Below are 18,908 nucleotides of genomic sequence, written 5' to 3'. Positions count from 1 at the left end.
TATTCAGTCTTGGAGACATTTTCAACATGTGGTTACAATCAACTTATTATATTCATGAGAGGAAGCTGTTGAAGCTTGGAGTTCTTTCCTGTAAATAGGGTTATTGAATAATGCAAAACTGAAGGCCCTCTCTCCTTGTGGCCCAAACGGTCACGCCAGTGCACTGGGTGTGGGAGCGCATCTGCCTGCACGTCTGACCCTCTTTCCCCTCCCATCTCATCCCTTTGCTCTTCCCATCAGAGCCTCTGCCCTTACCAGCTGAATGGCGATACAGTGAGTAGGCTGGAGAAGGATATAGGCCATCATACTTCGTTAGCATTTTTTCTATATAGACCTAGTATGCTAAGACATTATTTCTCATCTAAGAATCAAAAAGGCTTATGTTAACTTTACCTAAAATCTTCTCTAAGCAGAGATTATAAACGTGACAATTAATAATATCTGATTGGCAGAAACATTTGGAATTGATGGCATAGTCAGTTCTGTTTTGTATTTTTTTTTAATTGTTGCTAGTACCAAGGCTTGAACTTAAGGCTCCATGCACTTTGTTTTCTTTTTTCATGGCTGGCATTTGAACCAAGCCTCCAGCCCAGCTTTTCACTAGTTATTTGTTTGTTTTTTTTTTTTTTGCCAGTCCTGGGCCTTGGACTCAGGGCCTGAGCACTGTCCGTGGCTTCTTCTCGCTCAAGGCTAGCACTCTGCCGCTTGAGCCACAGCACCGCTTCTGGCAGTTTTCTGTATATGTGGTGCTGGGGAATCGAACCTAGGGCCTCGTGTATCCGAGGCAGGCACTCTTGCCACTAGGCCATATCCCCAGCCCCTAGCTTTTCACTAGTTAATTGGAGTCTCTGAAGTTTTTCTGGCTGACTTTAAACCACAATCGTCCAGATATCAGCTTCCTGAGCAGATAGGATTATAGGTCTGAACCACAAGCTGCCCAGATATGGCTCAATCAATCTGAATGTTCAAAACTAAACTAAACAAACAAAAAATGGAAATAAAACAATTGTATAAATATTTTTATCCTAATTTTTTTTTACCTAAGTTTTCAAGGTCTTTCTTGGTGACAAACTTGTAATCATCATAAACCGTGCTTTCTGGATTCTCTTCTAACTCCTCTGTCAAGTTGTCCAAGAAGGAACACCACCTTGGAGCAGGACCCAAAACCTGTGGGTGTTTATTGAAGGGTTAACAAATGTGTATCCTCACTACATTAACCAATACTTAAGTAACTACACATTCAGACTGCCTTAGGTTAAAATTTTTTGTGTCTAATAGAATAGCTAAAAAACAACTACAACATATATAAGAAACAATGAATAAAATAATAATAAAGTAGGAAGAATTTAGAATTAAAGAAATAATAAAGTAAGAAGAATTTAGGCCTGGAAGGAAAAAAAACTTCTTAGTCTAGGATACAAAGATATTAGTGAATATTCTTACATTAAAAATATTAAAGTATAAGCTGGGTACTAGTGGTCATACCTGTAATCCTACTTATTGAGGAAGTAGAGATCTGAGGACCTAGGTTTGAAGCCAGCCCAAGCAGATAAATTCACAAGGTTCTTATCTCCAAATTAAAAGCCACTAAAAAGCCAGAGGTAGAAGTATGGGTTCATGTGGTAGAGTGCTAGCCTTAAGTGAAAAGAGCCAAGGGCTTTGAGTTCAAGACCCAGCACCAAGACATGCATATGCACACACAATGATCCAGGTACTTATAATTTCCGTTCATTCACTATTTCCTTCACTCAGAAAAGGGCTATAATCCTATAAAAGGATATTTGGCATATGCTCTTAAAAATGTCAACCATGGGTAGAATGCTTGCCGAGTATGCATGAAGCCCTGGACTTGATTCCTCAGTACCATATAAACAGAAAAGGCTGGAAGTGGCACTGTGGCTCAAGTAGTAGAGCGGTATCCTTGAGCACAGAGAGGCTCAGGGGCAGTGCCCAGGCCCTGGGTTCAAGCCCCAGGGCTGCCCGCCTCCCCAAAAAAGTGTCAACCACAATAAAATAAGAATTTCTTTTTCAACTAGTTATTTCATCATTCGTCATTCCATTCTGTACGGCCTCCTTCATTTAATGAATAGAAAATTAAAATTCAGTGGGCTGGGAATGTGGCTTAGTGATACAGTTGTTGCCAAGCACTGTACAGAAAAAATAAAATTTGTTACCAGTAGCTGGCTAACAGCTGTATTCCTAGGAGGCTGAGCTCTGTGGTTTGAAGCCAGTCCAAGCAGGGGAGTCTGTGAAACTCTTATTTCTAATTAACCAGCTAAGGCTGGATGTAGCGCTATGGCCCAAAGTGGTATAGAGCATTTGCCTTTAGCAAAAAACAAAAAACAAAACTCAAAGACAGTGTCTAGGCCCTGATTAAGCTCCAGGACTGGCACTAAAATAAATAAATAAAATCTAGCAATGTATCGTATTTTTCAAACTGCTGAGTTTGAAGTTTTAAGTGTTTTCAACACACAAAGTAGGTGAAGAAATGCATGTTCATTGGCTCACTCTAGCCACCCCCTAATGTACAATATCTATCCTTGAAAACGTACAATTCATGATTAATACAATGTATAAAAATTTATATTACAATATATACAAACTTAATGAATTAAAATTTTTCCTAGTGGCAAAGTGCTTGTCTCATATACATGAAGCCCTGGGTTCAATTCCTCAGCACCACATATATAGAAAAATCCTGAAGTGGTGCTGTGGCTCAAGTGGCAGAGTGCTAGCTTTGAGCAAAAAGAAGCCAGGGACAGTGCTCAGGCCCTGAGTTCAAGCCCCAAGACTGGCAAAGAACAAAACCAAGCCAAAAATTTTCCCACATACAATGTCTTCATACTTAAAATAGCTGTCTATTTTAAAGTCATGCTAATGAATGGCTGAGGAACAACAGACTAAACAGAACTTTTTTTTTTTTTTTTTTTTGCCAGTCCAGGGGCTTGAACTCAGGGCCTAAGCACTGTCCCTGGCTTCCTTTTTTGTTCAAGGCTACTAGCACTTTACCACTTGAGCCACAGTGCCACTTCTGGCACTGTTTTCTGTTTATGTGGTGCTGAGGAACCGAACCCAGGGCCCCAAGCTAAGATTTTTTTAAAGTCTGGCAATGAATACATTTCTTTTAGACAATGTATTTATTTGGGGTTGGTCATGTGGGCCAAGTGACAGTATGCCTGCTTATCAACCATGCAGCTCAGAATGCAAACCTGAGTATTGCTAAAAATGGGAGAGGAAGAGAGAAAGCACGAGAGACAGACAGAAAAAGGAGAAAGGGAGAGAGAAAGGGAGAAAGTGAAGGAAGGAATGGCAAAGGTGATCGATTTTTTTAAAGATCTATTTTCTTAATTTGGATAAAAGCATTCACATTCTCACTACTATAGATCCATGAACACTTTTTGGTGCTAAGTTGGACCTAGTTTGATTTCTATGCACACGAGTCCTAAGACACCTCAAAGTACAAGTGTTCCTTGGCATCCTCAAGACATTGGCTCCAAGATCCTGTGGACACCAGATGTGTGGAAGCTCGAGTTCTTTATGTGCAATGTGCGGTGTTTGTTTATAACCTATCCCCATCCAATGCACTCCATGACAGAATGCTTGCCTAGTGTGCAGGAGGCCCTAGATTTGATCCTGAGCACTGCACAAATCACCTAAGATTATTTATAAAACACATTCTGTAAACAGCTGTTGTGCTACACTGCTTAGAAGACAGCGATAAGAAAAGAAAATGGCAGGGCTGGGAATGTGGCCTAGTGGTGAGAGTGCTCTCCTCCTATAAATGAAGCCCTAGGTTCGATTCCTCAGCACCACATATACAGAAAATGGCCAGAGTGGTGCTGTGGCTCAAGTGGCAGAGTGCTAGCCTTGAGCAAATAGAAGCCAGGGACAGTGCTCGGGCCCCGAGTTCAAGGCCCAGGACTGGCAAAAAAAAAAAAAAGAAAAGAAAGAAAAGAAGATGGCACGTGTTAGGTTAAAAAAATAATTTTCAATTTGTGGCTGACTAAATCTGCTGTGGCAGAACCCACCGATAAGGGCCCTTTAAGGCAGTCGTGAGCATGAACCTGGAAAAGCTTATACTGTGTATCCTGACTTCTCTTGTGGTGAGGGGCGGAGATAACAGAAACGATCAAGCCAATCTGAGCTTTCATATTGTTTTCTTTTATACGACAATTGATTCTACCACATGTTTTTTGCTTTTTTTTTGATTAGCTATCTGGGTTCTCATGGAATTATTTGAAGGTGTCCCTCAGGTGACAGATCTAGTTATGGTAAATAGTCTGCCATCAGATTCATGGCCATTTAATTTTATAGGGGGAAATATTCCATCAAAAACAAAGTTAACCCTAGTGGTTGGCTTTATGAATCACATTCCCCAGTTCCTTTTCAGAGAGAAAAGCATAGGAACACCCTACCTAAGTGGAGACTACTGATTTACTGGTCTTAACTGCAGGCTCTTTCTGAATTAGAGCATTCCTTAGAGGCCTCCCACTAAGTTGCAAAAACACCAGTCACTTTTTTTTATCAGTGAGGAGGGCTTAACTCTCTCAGATGTACATACCGTGACTGCACTTTAATGTGAAAAGTCTCTTGCTATCTTCATAGGCATACAATGTTACGTGCTAACTAATCTTTAAAAAATATTTTAGTTTACTTTCTAAGTTTCCAGTTTGACAACCTAAAGAAACTATATTTTAACCACAGATGGGCTCTTAGTAGCACATCAGGTTTCCTGGGCTGAGGACATGTCAGTGCAGAGCACGTGGTCAATGTGCTTAAGGTCCTGGGTTCAGTTCCTAGCGCCTCAGAAAGAGCCTCGTGTTTCCTGTATGTCATCAGATTGCTGTATTCTATATTTTAGCTGGAACTTACTATTGCTTATCTACATTTTTATGCACCTTAAGAAAACTTGGTTCACTTTATATTTTAAAGTTTTATTATTTGCTAATGACCTACTTTTAATTTATAAGAATTTCCTAAAGCCGTAAGTCAGAAAAAGTAGAAAAGTGATTTTTTTAGATTGCTAGAAAGATAATGACAATCATATCAATCAATCTCAATAGAAGTACTTGTTATTTCAAAATATGGAAAAACCTTTTATATACAAATATGTCTTCCGGAAGAATTCAAAACTTACATTCAGCCAACTGTCTGCTTGCTCCAGTCTATTTGGGTAGAAGGACCAACTTTAAAGTGCACGAAAACACTGCTATCAGCTCAAGACTATCATCTGCTTTGGTGGTTAGGTCCTACCTTTGAGAAGTTAAGTTATAGTCAGGTGTCAGTGGCTCACACCTGTACGCTACTCACAAGGCTGAGATCTGAGAATGGATGTTTGTAGCCAGCCAGGACAGGAAAGTTTGAGAGACTCTTATCTCCAACTAACCACAAAAAGCCCAAGTGGAGGTAAGGCTCAAGTGGTAAAGCACTAGTTTTGGGTTTGAAAAAGCTAAGGGACAGCACCAAGGCTCTGAATTCAAGCCCTCCTATGGATACCCACACTCAGGTACACATACATAAAAGAAACTACTGGAGCCATGGCTTGGAGCTCAGACTTTTTTTTTTTCATTTTAAAAATGGTAATGCAAAAATGCAGCAGTGATACTCACTAGATACTATGCTGAAGATGAACTATACAACCTGTGGGCGAGGACAGGGAAGGGAAAACTGGGAGAGAGCGAGGGAAGGGTAGCAATGTCCAAAAGGAAATATACTTATTACTTGACTTATGTAACTTTAATCCTTCTGTACATCACCTTTATAATAACTGTAAAAAGTTTAAAAAATAGTCATGTAGCAATACTATTGATTATATAAAATCTTTCATGGAGTCTGGGACAGTGGTCCATATGTCTATGGCATTTTCTGTCTATAGCAGAACCCACACGTTTATTCACAATCCTGATTTGGACAAATAAATACTAGAAAGAACCTCATCATTTAATTTCAGTTTGAGTACTACAGAATAAGGGTTGGGCTAGAGTGTGCCACCAATGAGTTAGGAAAAAAGCATCTGGGCTTTATAATTTGAAATTTGCAGATCAAAGGTGGTAAAGCTATACAACATAAATATGGCACGTATGTAGTCATATGTAGTAAATATGTACTAAATTTGTAACATGCACACATGTTATATATTCAGTAGACATGTGTAACTAACTATATAACATAAAATCATGGACTACTATTATGATTGGTGAAATTTTCTAATTGCTAGCATGAGCCTCCGAGTGGAAACCAGATTTTACATATTGAGGTATCAACTCTGCAAGCACAAATGTAAAAGAAAATTTATTTTCCAGCTTTTTCTCCATTACTGGCCCAGTGGCACAGCATGTAATTTCAAATTTTGACAGCAAAGGTTAATACTCAGGGATCATAAGCCTCCCGGAGGTTGCTGGGAGGAGAGAAACAAGTCTGAGAGATGGAAGGAGTGGCCCATCTTTAAGAAGGTAATTGCATTTGCAGCATAATGAGCTGCCTAATTGTACACCCAAGTTTACATGCATCTGCATGAGTAACTGTGAGTCATTTAAAGGTACTCTCTACTGACCCTAAAAAATCAGGTCAGCAGCACATCAATTCAATTTCAACATCTTAAAAAATTAATTTATCTGCCACGATTCAACTCTGATTTTGATTTTGAAAAAGTAGTTTAAATACTGAAGTAGAATAAGAAAAACAAAGCCAAATGGGGGAAAAAAGGCCTTTAGTGACCACCGTGTCACTGTCGTGGATTCAAGAACAGCTCATCTCCACAAGCTCTGAGGGTACAGATGAGCGTCAGCCAGTGCACCCACACATCAGTGCCAGGGGAGATGGGCCAATTCAAGTGATGGCTCAGTACAAAAGTCAAACTGCTATTAGGAACTACAAAGGGCTTTCGGTCATTAGTACTCCATGCTGTGTTAAAATGACAGTTGAGTGGATATAACAGACATTAACCTGTGTTTATGGACAAAAAGAAGAATAGAGGATGCAGTGATGTGGAGAGAGCCTGGTGATCAAGGGTGCTAGCAACGGAGCATCAGGAGAAAGAACAGCAGAGATCTCTAATCCCAGAGCTCCGAGCATCTGGGAAGACAGCATTAACCACAGGGTGAAGGGGCTGAGAAACACCAAATTCCCATCACCTCCAAAGAGACCATAGGGTAACCCTCTGTAGAGCTGTCCTATACTGCTGGGATAAGTAGGGCTGAAATGACAACTAAGTGGAGTCTAAATGTCACACTGGGACCCTCATTTCTTCCCCCAGCCCCCAAGAATGCCAGAAGCCATGCGTGCATTGATTGCTTCTATCTCAGAGAAGCTGGACTTCTTCAGTGGGAAAAATAAAAGGCCTGGGAAATGGTGCTATGTCTGGAAACTGGTTAGCTGACCCATCACATGAAAACTGCCAATGGGCAGGCCATGTGCACAAGAGGCCCCAGTCAGCAGTCAACTGCCTCACCTTTAGGCAGCACAGACTGCCAAAGGGGCCCCAGGCAGGCACTGATCCAACCTAGAGCTTTCTCTTTCCTTGGAGAAGAGCAGTATGCAAACCAAATGAGAGCCTCACCCCTGAAAGTGCTTCCCTTCCAGAATATGAACACTGACTAAACCAGGGAAAGGCTACAGAGAAAAGCACCATGGGGGAGATAAAGCAGAAGTGTGATGGAGGCAGAGGGAGAAGGACAAGGAGTGGCTCTGATGGCCTTCATTGAGGAGATGACCGGACATAGAGCATAGGAAGGAGTGACTCCAGATAAATTATCAGTGCTTTTATAAGGCCATCAGTGTAAAGACCTGCCTGATGTGGCTTGAACAGAGTCCGGGAGAGCAAGGGCCTGAAATGCACAAGTCTTTATTTTGGCTCAGCCACTAAGGGTCTTAACTCTTTCCCGAGGGAGAAGGAAACCATCAAAGGACTCTGGGCATAGGGCTGACCTGACTTGACTTGCATTTACAAGGACCACTCTGGCAAAGCTGGGAACCTGGCTGGTTCTGAGCATTTAAGAAAATCTCTGTTCATTTGTTAACTGACCAGCAAACCAGACAGAGGACCCATGTAACAGAGAAACCAGATTTTATAGAATTAGTCCCTGAGAGATTCACTAAACAAACAACAATAAACCCTGGGTTTGCTGGGAGGCTGAGTTCTGTAAATTCCAAATTATCTTACTTAAAGTATCCAGTTGTCAACAAAAAATTACAAGGCATGTTGAAAGAAAATAAAAGAAAAAAACAGGGCTGGGAATGTGGCTTAGTGGTAGAGTGCTTGCCTAGCATGCGTGAATAAGCTCTGGGTTTGATTCCTCAGTACCACATAAACAGAAAAAGCTGGAAGGGGCGCTGTGGCTCAACTGGTAGAGTGCTAGCCTTGAGCAAAAGAAGTTCAGGGACAGTGCCCAGGCCCTGAGTTCAAGCCCCAGGACTGGCAAACAACAACAACAACAACAACAACAACAAAAACCCAAGAAGGGGGCTAGGGATATGGCCTAGTGGTAGAGTGCTTACCTTGTATACTTGAAGCCCTGGGTTCGATTCCCCAGCACCACATATACAGAAAACGACCAGAAGTGTCCCTGTGGCCCAAGTGGTAGAGTACTAGCCTTGAGCGGGAAGAAGCCAGGGACAGTGCTCAGGCCCTGAGTCCAAGGCCCAGGACTGGCAAAAAAAAAAGAAAGAAAAAAGCAATGCAATGTATCCTTCTGCGCCCTTACCCCTCCACTTCCGGGGGCAGCCTTATCTGGGCCCCGAACTCTGGGCCTGGATGCTGACACTGAGCTTTGTGCTCAAGGCTAACACTCTACCACTTGAGACACAGCTCTTGGTTGACTGGAGATAAGAGACTCATAGACAATGTCTCGCAGGCTGGCTTTAAACCATGGTCCTCAGATCTCAGCCTCCTGAGTAGCTGCATGGCTGGATGTGGGGCTTGAACTCTGGGCCTGGGCGCTGTCCCTGAGCTCTTCAGCTCAAGGCTAGCACTCTACCACTTGAGCCACAGCAGTGCTTCTGGTTTTCTGGTGGTTAATTGGAGATGAGTCTTATGGTCTTTCCTGCCCAGGCTGGCTTTGAACTGTGATCCTCAGGTCTCAGCCTCCTGAGTAGCTAGGATTTCAGGTGTATGCCACCAGCACCCAGGTATGAATTACATCTTAATAAAGCTGTTATTTCTAAAACTAGAGTTGATGCTCTACACTATACTACATCAGCTGCTGCTCATCTGGAAGAGCCTCGTTTGCCTTTCAAATGCTGCTATCTTCTAGGTGTGCAGCCAGCTGAGCTAAAAGAGCTCCCCAACAATCCTAAGGAGTGTTCCTCATAATTAGATTATGCTGATTGCTTCTTATAATTAGATCTAGTTAAAGATTTCTGGACAGACTCATGGGGGATGCTGTGCCAAAAGAACTGAGACCGTTTCAACATGAAGCGTTTGGCCTGGCATGGTTGATTAATACTGGTGAAGTCATATGGCAAAATTTAATTTTCATCAATCCTTTCACTTTCATACTCTCCATCATTTTTTAGCTTTTTAGTGTAAAATGAGGTTCTAGCAAGGGTGAGGGGGCTAACAAAGGTTTGTCTGGGGACCAACTCCCAGGCACCAACCAGTCAGTCTTAAGTTTCTGGCAAAGTGACCTTGTGGAAAGGAAAGGAGGGGAGGAAAGAGAAGAAGTAGTGAGGAAAGGGAAGGGGAAAAGTAAGGAGGGGCGAAGAGGGAATAGAGGGTGGAGGGAAGGAGGAGAGGGGAGGGAAGCCATAAAGATGCCAGAGGTTCTTACTAGCTTGCTCACCACTATCAACAAGGTGGAAAGATAAACAGGTTTGGGGTGGGCACACTTCAGTTCTTCCAAAATCAAATGACAGTAAATTGCCTTTTGCAAATTAATCAGAGAAGATTCTGCCTATAGATATACTACTGTCTTTCCTTATTTCACCAAGTGAAAATAAAATCAATCTACTGCTTTCCTTTAAGAAACAATGAAGGGGCACTAGATAATGAACTCAGAGCCTTGCTAGCTAGACACTCTACCACTCCAGCTACACTTAGTCCTTTTGCTTTTAGCTGTTCAGACAGGTTGTCCAGTGTTTGCTTGGATTAGCTGTGAACTATGATGATCTTGGTCTGCTTTCCCCACCCCAACCCCCTTAGTGCTGGGGATAAAACTCAGGGTTTTTTTTAATGCTAGGTAAACGTCCTACCACTGAACGACACCCCAGTCCTTCCCTTTTAAACTTTTAATATTTACTTGAAAAGATGTAATTCTAAAGGAAGTAACACTTTATTGAAAGTAACAATTTATCAAAAACCAAATACTCATATTGAAAACTAAATGTACAAATTCTACTGTGTTGTAGGGAGTACAGCTGACTCCATCTTGACTAGGAAAACATGGTAGGAAATGTTGGGGGGAGATTAGATCAACCTGACCCCAAAATTCTGCTTCTGTAAATGGCTTAACTTGTTGGTTGCTTGCTCTACCCCCTGCGCCAACCCCCTACATCTGTGCTATGCTTTTACCTTTATAAACCCCAATTTGAGGACTGTTCGGGGTCACAGTGTCAGTGTCCGGGTCTGCACTGTGTTCCTGGCCGGTCAGCCTGCTTTTTGCTTCCCCAATAAATCCATCTGTTTGCTTGAGATTATCTCTGAGTTAGTGGACTCTTGGAGGGACGTGGAATCTCCTCCCTTGAACCCCGTAACAACTGGAGGTTTATGAACTTTGAACTTAGCAACATTAAGAACACACAAATTTTAGGGAGACCAGATACTCCTAGCTAAATTGAAGACTTGGGGAAAACGGAATTACTTCAAACACACCCCTGCAGTTTACTTGAGCAAAAATTGTACTCAAAGCCATGTAATTTCTTCATATAGCAAATCTTTTAAAGTTCTCTCTTAAGTATTTAAAACTAGAATTATTTAATCCAAATTATACTAATCTGAGATAGAAGTGAAAACCTCTGTATTTCTGCTTTTCATGAAAATCTATATATTCATTAAATAACATGGAAAAAAAAATCCACATGCTTCATTGTCCTTCAATGCCAAACGGAAGAGAGGGGGAAGGGAAGAGAGAGGGAGGGAGAGAATAGAGGAAGATACGATTAGCATTAACTGTCTCAACACGTCCTTATCTTTCTCAAAGTCCAGTAAGTTTAATGAGAAAAACAGATGCCTCTTTTACTCTCTTGTATCCATTCTTCCTTGAAGAGCCTGGCCTTGCTCCTCCGTCACAAAACGACCATTTGATGTTTATCACATTACACTTGAGATTCCAGAGCGGTTTCCTAGAGTTCACTCCAGAGCTTGCAACAACAACACAGGCAGTATGGAGGTCTCCTTGGCTTCCAGCCTCTTCCTTACTCAACTTCCTAACGACACTACAATGTGAAGCCTGGTGCGTGCACATATCCCAAGGGTCCGGGAGGCGAGGGGCCAACTTCCTCATGAAAATGCATTTAGCTCTGTGACTCACCCAGATGGTCAGTGCATTATCCTCCCCCATTAGTCCATCACTGCACCTACCACCAGAGTCCGCTTCCACCCCGTTTCCTGGCAGCAAAAGTATTTATTAGTAAGTTTTCAGCACTTTCTTACTGTCCTCCAAATCTTAATTCTGAAGTCTATATAAAAACCAAGGGTGCCATAATATTTAAAAATACTTAGGGAAGGAAACAGCAGAAACAAAGTAAGACTATGAACACTTACTTCCTCAGGCTCTGCACCTTAATGGTGCTACCCTAGAAGAGTCAGAAGTAAGTAGTCATTCACTATCTCCAAGGGATCACATCCAGAACTAGGAAATGCTGAAGGATACATTTTTAAATTCAAACTAAGATTTCCCAGATAGGCTCCCAAATAAAGCCAAAAGGGAGTATAACATGGGACAGAAAAGAGGTTAGAAGAATCCCATTTGGATGACACTGAATAAAAGGTGGTGGAGCATAAAAGTCTGTCTGGTTGTTTTCTTGAGTGAGCAATAAGAAAAAAAAAAGTATGATACTTACAGATTAAAACAAGAATGAGATGCACCATCCACCTACTAGAATGGCCAGAATCCAGAATGCCAGCAGCACCAAATGCTGGCAGGGATGAGAGCTGGGAGGGCAACGTGGCACGGCCACTGTGGAACACCGTTTGACAGTTCCTCACACAGCTGAACACTCTGTTACCATACTATTTGGTAATAGAGCTCCGTGACCTTTATCCCAACCAAGTGGACAGTTACACGTACACAAAAACCTGAACATTCAAAGCAAGCTTATTTATATCAGCCAGAACTTGAAGCAACTATGCTGTCTTCAATGTGAGAATGGGTCACCCACACAGCAGTTTCCAGTAATACAGAGAAAGGCGCAATTGTGGCGCAAAAAGTACAGAAGAGTCTTTTCTCACTGGGCATGACGGTACACATCGGTAATCTCAGCACTTGGGAGGCTGAGGATCTCAAGCTCAGAGCCAGCCTGGGTCATATAGTAAGACCCTGTCTCAAACCCCACAAACATACATACTTAAGGGGGCATATTACCAAGGGAAAGAAGCTAACCTAAAATGACTACATACTATGTGATTCCAGCTACATGAAATTGTAGAGAAAAGCAAGCTATTAAGACAGTCAAAGCTCAGTGATGATTGCTGTTTGGGGGCTGATGAAGCACAGGAAAATTCTGATCATGCTACATGATAGCACTGGAGTAGAAACATGTTCTAGGCACCTGGAGCAAAAGGTTAAACATACAGAGCGGAGCATGACGGTGCACACTTGTAATCCCAGAAATTGGATGCTAACTAATGTAAGACGATTGAGAATTTAAGACAAGCTGGGGCTACATAGCAAGGCCCTGTTCCCAAACAAAAGGCCTAACAAGGGCTGGGAATGTGGCTTAGTGGTAGAGCGCTTGCCTAGCATGCAGAAAGCCCTGCGTTTGATTCCTCAGTACCACATAAACAGGAAAAGCCAGAAGTGGAGTTGTGGCTCAAGTGGTAGAGTGCTAGCTTTGAGCAAAAGAAGCTCAGGGACAGTGCCGAGGCCCTGAGTTCAAGTCCCAGGACTGGCCAAAATAAAATAAAAATAAAAAGGTGTAACACAACTAAAGGTAAAAAATATAAAGCTGCTATCTCGTGAAGGTACATCCTAATAAAAGGATCCTAGAAAAACAAATTTCCTTATAATTTGAGGATGGTGAATCAAAGACAGTGCAAGTCTAGAGCTTTTTCAAATTTTCTGTGTAACACAGGCATTTTGGCCTGAAGGAGAGTTTACATAAATGAGAAACTCAGACTACATTATTTTAAGTAAAGTAATTGTAAAATAAAAAGTTGGGCTGGGAATGTGGCTTAGCAATAGAGAGCTTGCCTAGCAGGCATGAAGCCCTGGGCGTGATTCCTCACACAAACAGAAAAATAAACAGAAAAGGCTGGAAGTGGCGCTGTGGCTCAAGAGGTAGAGTGCTAGTCTTGAGCAAAAAGAAGCCAGGGACAGTGCCAAGGCCCTGAGTCCAAGCCCCAGGACTGGAAAAAATAAATAAACATTTAAATTCATTCTTTTCCATGTTGGAGATAAAATCTTATACATGTTAACCAAGTACTCTACCACTCAACTACATCCCTATATCCCTAGTCCCCTGCTTCCCCCACACCCCACTAGTTTAAAATCAGTGCTTGCAAGGCAGGTGCCCCACCACTTAAGCCATGCTCCCAGCCTTTATTTATTTATTTTGCTTTATTTTTTATTTTATTTTATTTTATTTTATTTTTGGCTAGTCCTGGGCCTTGGACTCAGGGCCTGAGCACTGTCCCTGGCTTCTTCCTGCTCAAGGCTAGCACTCTGCCACCTGAGCCACAGTGCCCCTTCTGGCCATTTTCCATATATGTGGTGCTGGGGAATCGAACCCAGGGCTTCATGTATATGAGGCAAGCACTCTTGCCACTAGGCCATATTCCCAGCCCTATTTTGTTTTGTTTTTTTCAAAAAGGGTATTGCACTTTTGCCCAGGCTGGTCTCCCCAGGCAAATCTGCCTCTTTCTGCCTTTTAAGCAGTTGGATTACAGTTGTGTACCACTATTCCTGCCCTCCTTTATATATATTTAAAAGGACATACTATATATATTAATAAAAGAAATTTTAACAAGATTTAGGTAGTTGGTTCTTCTTAGTACCTAAACCAATCACTGTGTTTCTAAACCTTCTACTCTTGCCACTGGAGTGACCTTGCCATCAGGACACTGGAATACATATGATTTACTTTCCACTTTACTGTTGCCAAAACAAGAATGAGAAAGAAGTCAGTGTGGAAAGCCCCAAGATGGAGGGACAAGCTGGAGCCAGGAGATAAGACTTGGGGTCAGTACTGCATTCATAGGAAGCTGGTGTATATTTTTAAGAAAATGGGCAGCCAGACATGTATCTACTTAGGCAAAAACAAGTATCATCTGGTACATGAAGTTAATACAATGATTTGAACCATATGCGCTATCTACCAGCTCCATATGGAAATTACATAAATTTTTACTCAATCAAAACTAAAATTAATTTTTGATAATGTGAAAGAATGCTTAGAAAATTACTTCCTGATTTTCACACTTGAATGCTTTTGGTATGTCGGCTATTCTTGTGCCCTAATAAATCGTGATAGGAAATGGAGAGGATTTCCTCTGCTGAGAAAGGTGGCATAGATACTCTTACTGTCTGAAAGTGTTTAGATTAAAATAGGAAGTGTCATTTCCGCTTTGTAAAGTCACAAACAACATGCCTGCATTACAACAGAATGTGTGCAGATCAGCTGCCTGACATCCGAGCCTTACCTTCCATCTCACAGTTAAGAATGCATTGAATGAAAAATCATAGACAAAACACCATTGTCTTAAAAGCAATTTTGTGCAAGAGATAAAATTCAATGATGACAGAAATGCTACAAACATGTCTTAGTGAGGAATAACACTAAAAAGAATACAACATCTCTTTTGTTAATTAGGGAAAAGTAATAAAAATATTAAGAGTATGGAATCTAACTCACCCCCTAACTTGCTGATTTCTGCTTACAAGTGCCTCATTTTTTTTCTGAATAAAATTAGGTCTTTACCACAAGATGTCTTACCTTTTCAGATCTTTCCTTTAGGCTTAGCTTTATCTTTAAAAGTGCCTTTTTTTTTTTTAGATTAAAATTAAGCATATGTCCCCTTTGAATTATTATGAATCAGTACATTTTAAAACTATGTATTTTTCAACTCAAGGATGAACTCATCAAGTGACTCTATCCTTTTTCTCTCTTTCTTCCTTTTAGTGACACTGGAGTTTGAACTCAAGAGCTTCATGTTGGCTACCACTTGAGCTCTTAATAGTGAGGAGTTTCTTCGTCAATGCTGCACCCCAGTGTGCTCACTTTACAACAGTTTACCTTTCTCTTGTCTAATTTTTGTTTTTTATCTAAATGGTACCTTACCTAAGTTATACCTGGTTAAATCCTGGTGTCTTCTCTGCGCTCTCTCCAACTGACAACCCCTCAGAATGGTTGTCCACAAGCATGAACAGAGTACAGTCCAGCACCCTGGCAGTGTGGGAGAGCCCCTCAATGTACCCCTCCCCTGTCCTTCCCCACTGTCATTCACATGGGGACGCTGTTCCTTAGATGTCACTGACCAACTCCCCCGAGGTCTCTCTTGGTTTCTTTCAAAATAGATGTTGCCACTAAAACCTAGCTTGCCCATTCTGAACTTGCTAACTACCGTTTATAAATTGTTCCCCTTTCTCCTATTCTACACATTTCACTGTTTCTGAAGGTTAACTCCACTGGTTTAACTTCTTTCCCTGAGATCAGGTTCTAAAGTCAGGCAAGGAAGACCAAAAGCAGCAAAATCAAAATTAAACAAACTTGAAAGTCCCAGACAGACATATGACGCAAACCTGTACTCTCCATATGTGGGACTGAAGCCAGTCTGGTGTACATATTTTGAGAGCCTAGTTAAAAAGCGAAGCAAAATAACAACAAAATTCTACATAGGTGAAAATCCATTTGGATATTTCCTCTGGTGTTGGAGTAGCATCACATAGTTAAGGTGACTTACATCTACATCCTTACACGCTGTATCTTAGATCACTAGGAACCCTCTCCCACTGAGTGTGGTACGACTGTGAGAGAAGACAAGAAACAACGGCCTTTCTCACACAGCCCTTCTCATTTCATCCACAGAGCACAGAAACCACGCTGTGACTACCTTCTCAAGACCCCCAACAACTAGTGCCACCTTAGATACAACAGGAAGGTAACCGAATACCTACAGTGGGTGCTTTGGGAATGAGGACTGGAGGCTCTCAGTTAAGAAAGGCTCTCCCATTTCAAGATCAGTCTACAACATATGCCCATGGACTGCAATGAATGACCACATAATTCAAAGTGCTCAAAAGCAGGAGACTATGCTCTGCCTACACTCCCAAAACTAACACTCAGACCGGATAAGTAACTAATCTAAGGCCACAAAACTTGTTAGTGGCAAAGCTGGTATTTAAACTCAACTCCAAATACTTCCAAAAGTTGGATTTTAAGTTCTTTCCACTAAGCAATGTAGAATGAGGAAATACCTTCTAAATCCAGCTCAGCTGCCAAATTCTTATCTGACTTTGAGTAAGTAACTTGATCCCTCAGCTATAAATTAAGGGGCTGGCTTCCATGGCCTCAAAGATCCTTTCTAGCTGTAATGTTTGCTTCAAAAGCTTCCTTCTTCCTTTAAAGCACACTGAAAACCCCTTTAGTGTGGAAAATACCTCAGCAACTACCTGCCCAATTTATGTTCTGTCTTGTACCTCCTTTGTATCCTGGAAAAATCCCTGGGGGGTGTGTTCTTTGCATATAGCACCACTTCCTGAACCAAGAGAATAAGTTGCTACTTGTACCATAAAATAGCAATTTCTAACAAACCTACTTCTGTCACCCTATCCAACAGCTCTTTGCTTAAATAAGCCATTTAGATTAAAATACTACCAATTTGATTTTGGATTTTACATGAACACTAAAACCGAGAGTTATGTAGGCATTTGCCCAAAAGATCTCATTTGAGTTCTACAAAATATTGAGTCCGTAAATATTAATTAATAAGCCTGAGTGCTGGCTCTGAACTAAAATGTACCAGTCATGGTCAGACATGAACCCAACATAGCTCTTCTAGCATCCCAGCAAATAGCACAGGCACGCACAGGGAGGAAAGGATACCGTATTATTTCCCATCTTTCAGACAGACAAAGGACATCATGTCCTACATATAACTCCAACTTTTGCACAGTCTTAAGAAAATTGATTTCCTTGCTTCCATCCTCTTGTCATAATTTATGGGAAAAGTTACATTAATGTATACTATTAGCAGAATCACTAATAAATCTTTTGAACAAGGAATTACTTGCAGAAATCTGTCAACTTTCCCAAACACAACTAATGAATCACATTGCGATCCTCTGATCTGGCTGATTAGAATGTGCCATCAGCACATCCTGATCTACACAAAGTCATCATGACTTCATGGTTTGTTGGAAAGTTATCCTTTAAGAGTTTTACAGGAGCTAACAATGATCACACTACAAAAGGCATGTTCTGCCTTATGAACCATGTTCTCTACTTTTGTGTTTCAACAGTGACAGCAAAAAAAGCAAATGTAAAATTCTAGTGTGGCACAAGACAGTTAAGCACTACAACCCAGCCACTGTCCAAATGTTCAACCATCATCTAATATTCTCCAAACTATAGTAATCATTTACTATATTTACTCATTAATTTTTAAACACACATGAAGTGAATCTCTACATGAATTGCTTTAGATGTAACAAGGAAAAAGATATAACAATGTTCCTTTCATCCATGCTTTATATAATGATGGGGAAAGGTATAAAGAAGTAGATAATTAAGCATAAGGAAAATAGGGCTGCAGCCATATGATCTCTGTCATAATTATTCTACTCTGTCATCCAGTCAGAAAAGCTGCACAGACAACACTTACATGAATGAGCAAATTGTGTTGTATAAAGCTTTTTTTTTGGGTCAGTCATGGGGCTTGACCTCTGAACTCTGGGCCTAAGTGCTGTTCCTGAGCTCTTCAGCTCAAGTCTAGCACTCTACCACTTGGAGTAATAGAACTATTTCTGGTTTTCTGGTAGTTAATTGGAGATAAGAGTCTCACAGACGTTCCTGCCTGGGCTGGCTTTGAACTGCCATCTCAGCCTCCTGAGTAGCTAGGATTACAGGTGTGAACCACTGTCACTTGGCTACAGTAAAGCTTTATTTATAAAAACAGATAGCTGGTGATTAGTTTGCCAAGCTCCCAATCTAGCACATATACTTCAAGGTTATATGATTTTATAACTGCAAATTGAAGGCAATCAGAACCAATGAAAATAGTTGCCAAAAGACATGGAACTAATGTCTGCTGGACCGTTAACCACTCATACAATTGGATTTTGTATCCATTTGCACATGTGTAATCCAGTATAACTATCCCATGTAAATTTGTGACTTTTGATCTCGTTATAACATGTACCTGGATTCCTCCATTTAATTAATTGGTTAAACTCAAATTTTAACACATTTGTTCTATGTTACACAGTAGTCATCATGACTTCACGGTGTTTGCAGAAAGTTACCCTTTAACAGTTTTGGAGGTCACACAGACGTGCTCAGACAGCCAGATAAACTTCCCTGCCTAAAACACACCCCACCTCATTCGTGCTAAACCCAGGTTCTAGTTCTCCTGGCTCCCCAATGTGAATCAAAGAGGCCATCAGAACTTGCCTCTGCTTTTCTAATTTTAATCTGCCTCTCTAATAACTTCATATTTTGGTCTTGTTTACCATATGTAGCTGGTTTAGCTATGAATTTGGCCAATATGACTAGGGGTTTAATTTTCTGGTCTGACCATTCTTTGTGATCTGTTTAAG

The 18,908-nt window shown here is 41.2% G+C and overlaps 1 protein-coding gene across 2 annotated transcripts in view; it reads right to left on the bottom strand.

Moving 5' to 3' along the window:
- Nol10 (nucleolar protein 10) overlaps positions 1-18,908 on the bottom strand; it is a 109,251-nt gene that overhangs the window by 52,886 nt on the left and 37,457 nt on the right. For both annotated transcript variants that reach the window (XR_007211956.1, XM_048353416.1), the window contains exon 14: positions 1,041-1,167. Coding sequence is in view for 1 of the 2 variants with exons in the window: in XM_048353416.1 (XP_048209373.1) it covers positions 1,041-1,167 (127 nt within the window). In the remaining variant the exon portion in view is untranslated. The remainder of the gene's footprint in view (positions 1-1,040; positions 1,168-18,908) is intronic.

This window comes from Perognathus longimembris, chromosome 8 (genome assembly GCF_023159225.1).
Source record: "Perognathus longimembris pacificus isolate PPM17 chromosome 8, ASM2315922v1, whole genome shotgun sequence".
NCBI lineage: Eukaryota > Metazoa > Chordata > Mammalia > Rodentia > Heteromyidae > Perognathus > Perognathus longimembris.
This window is presented reverse-complemented; position numbering and strand designations above follow the sequence as displayed.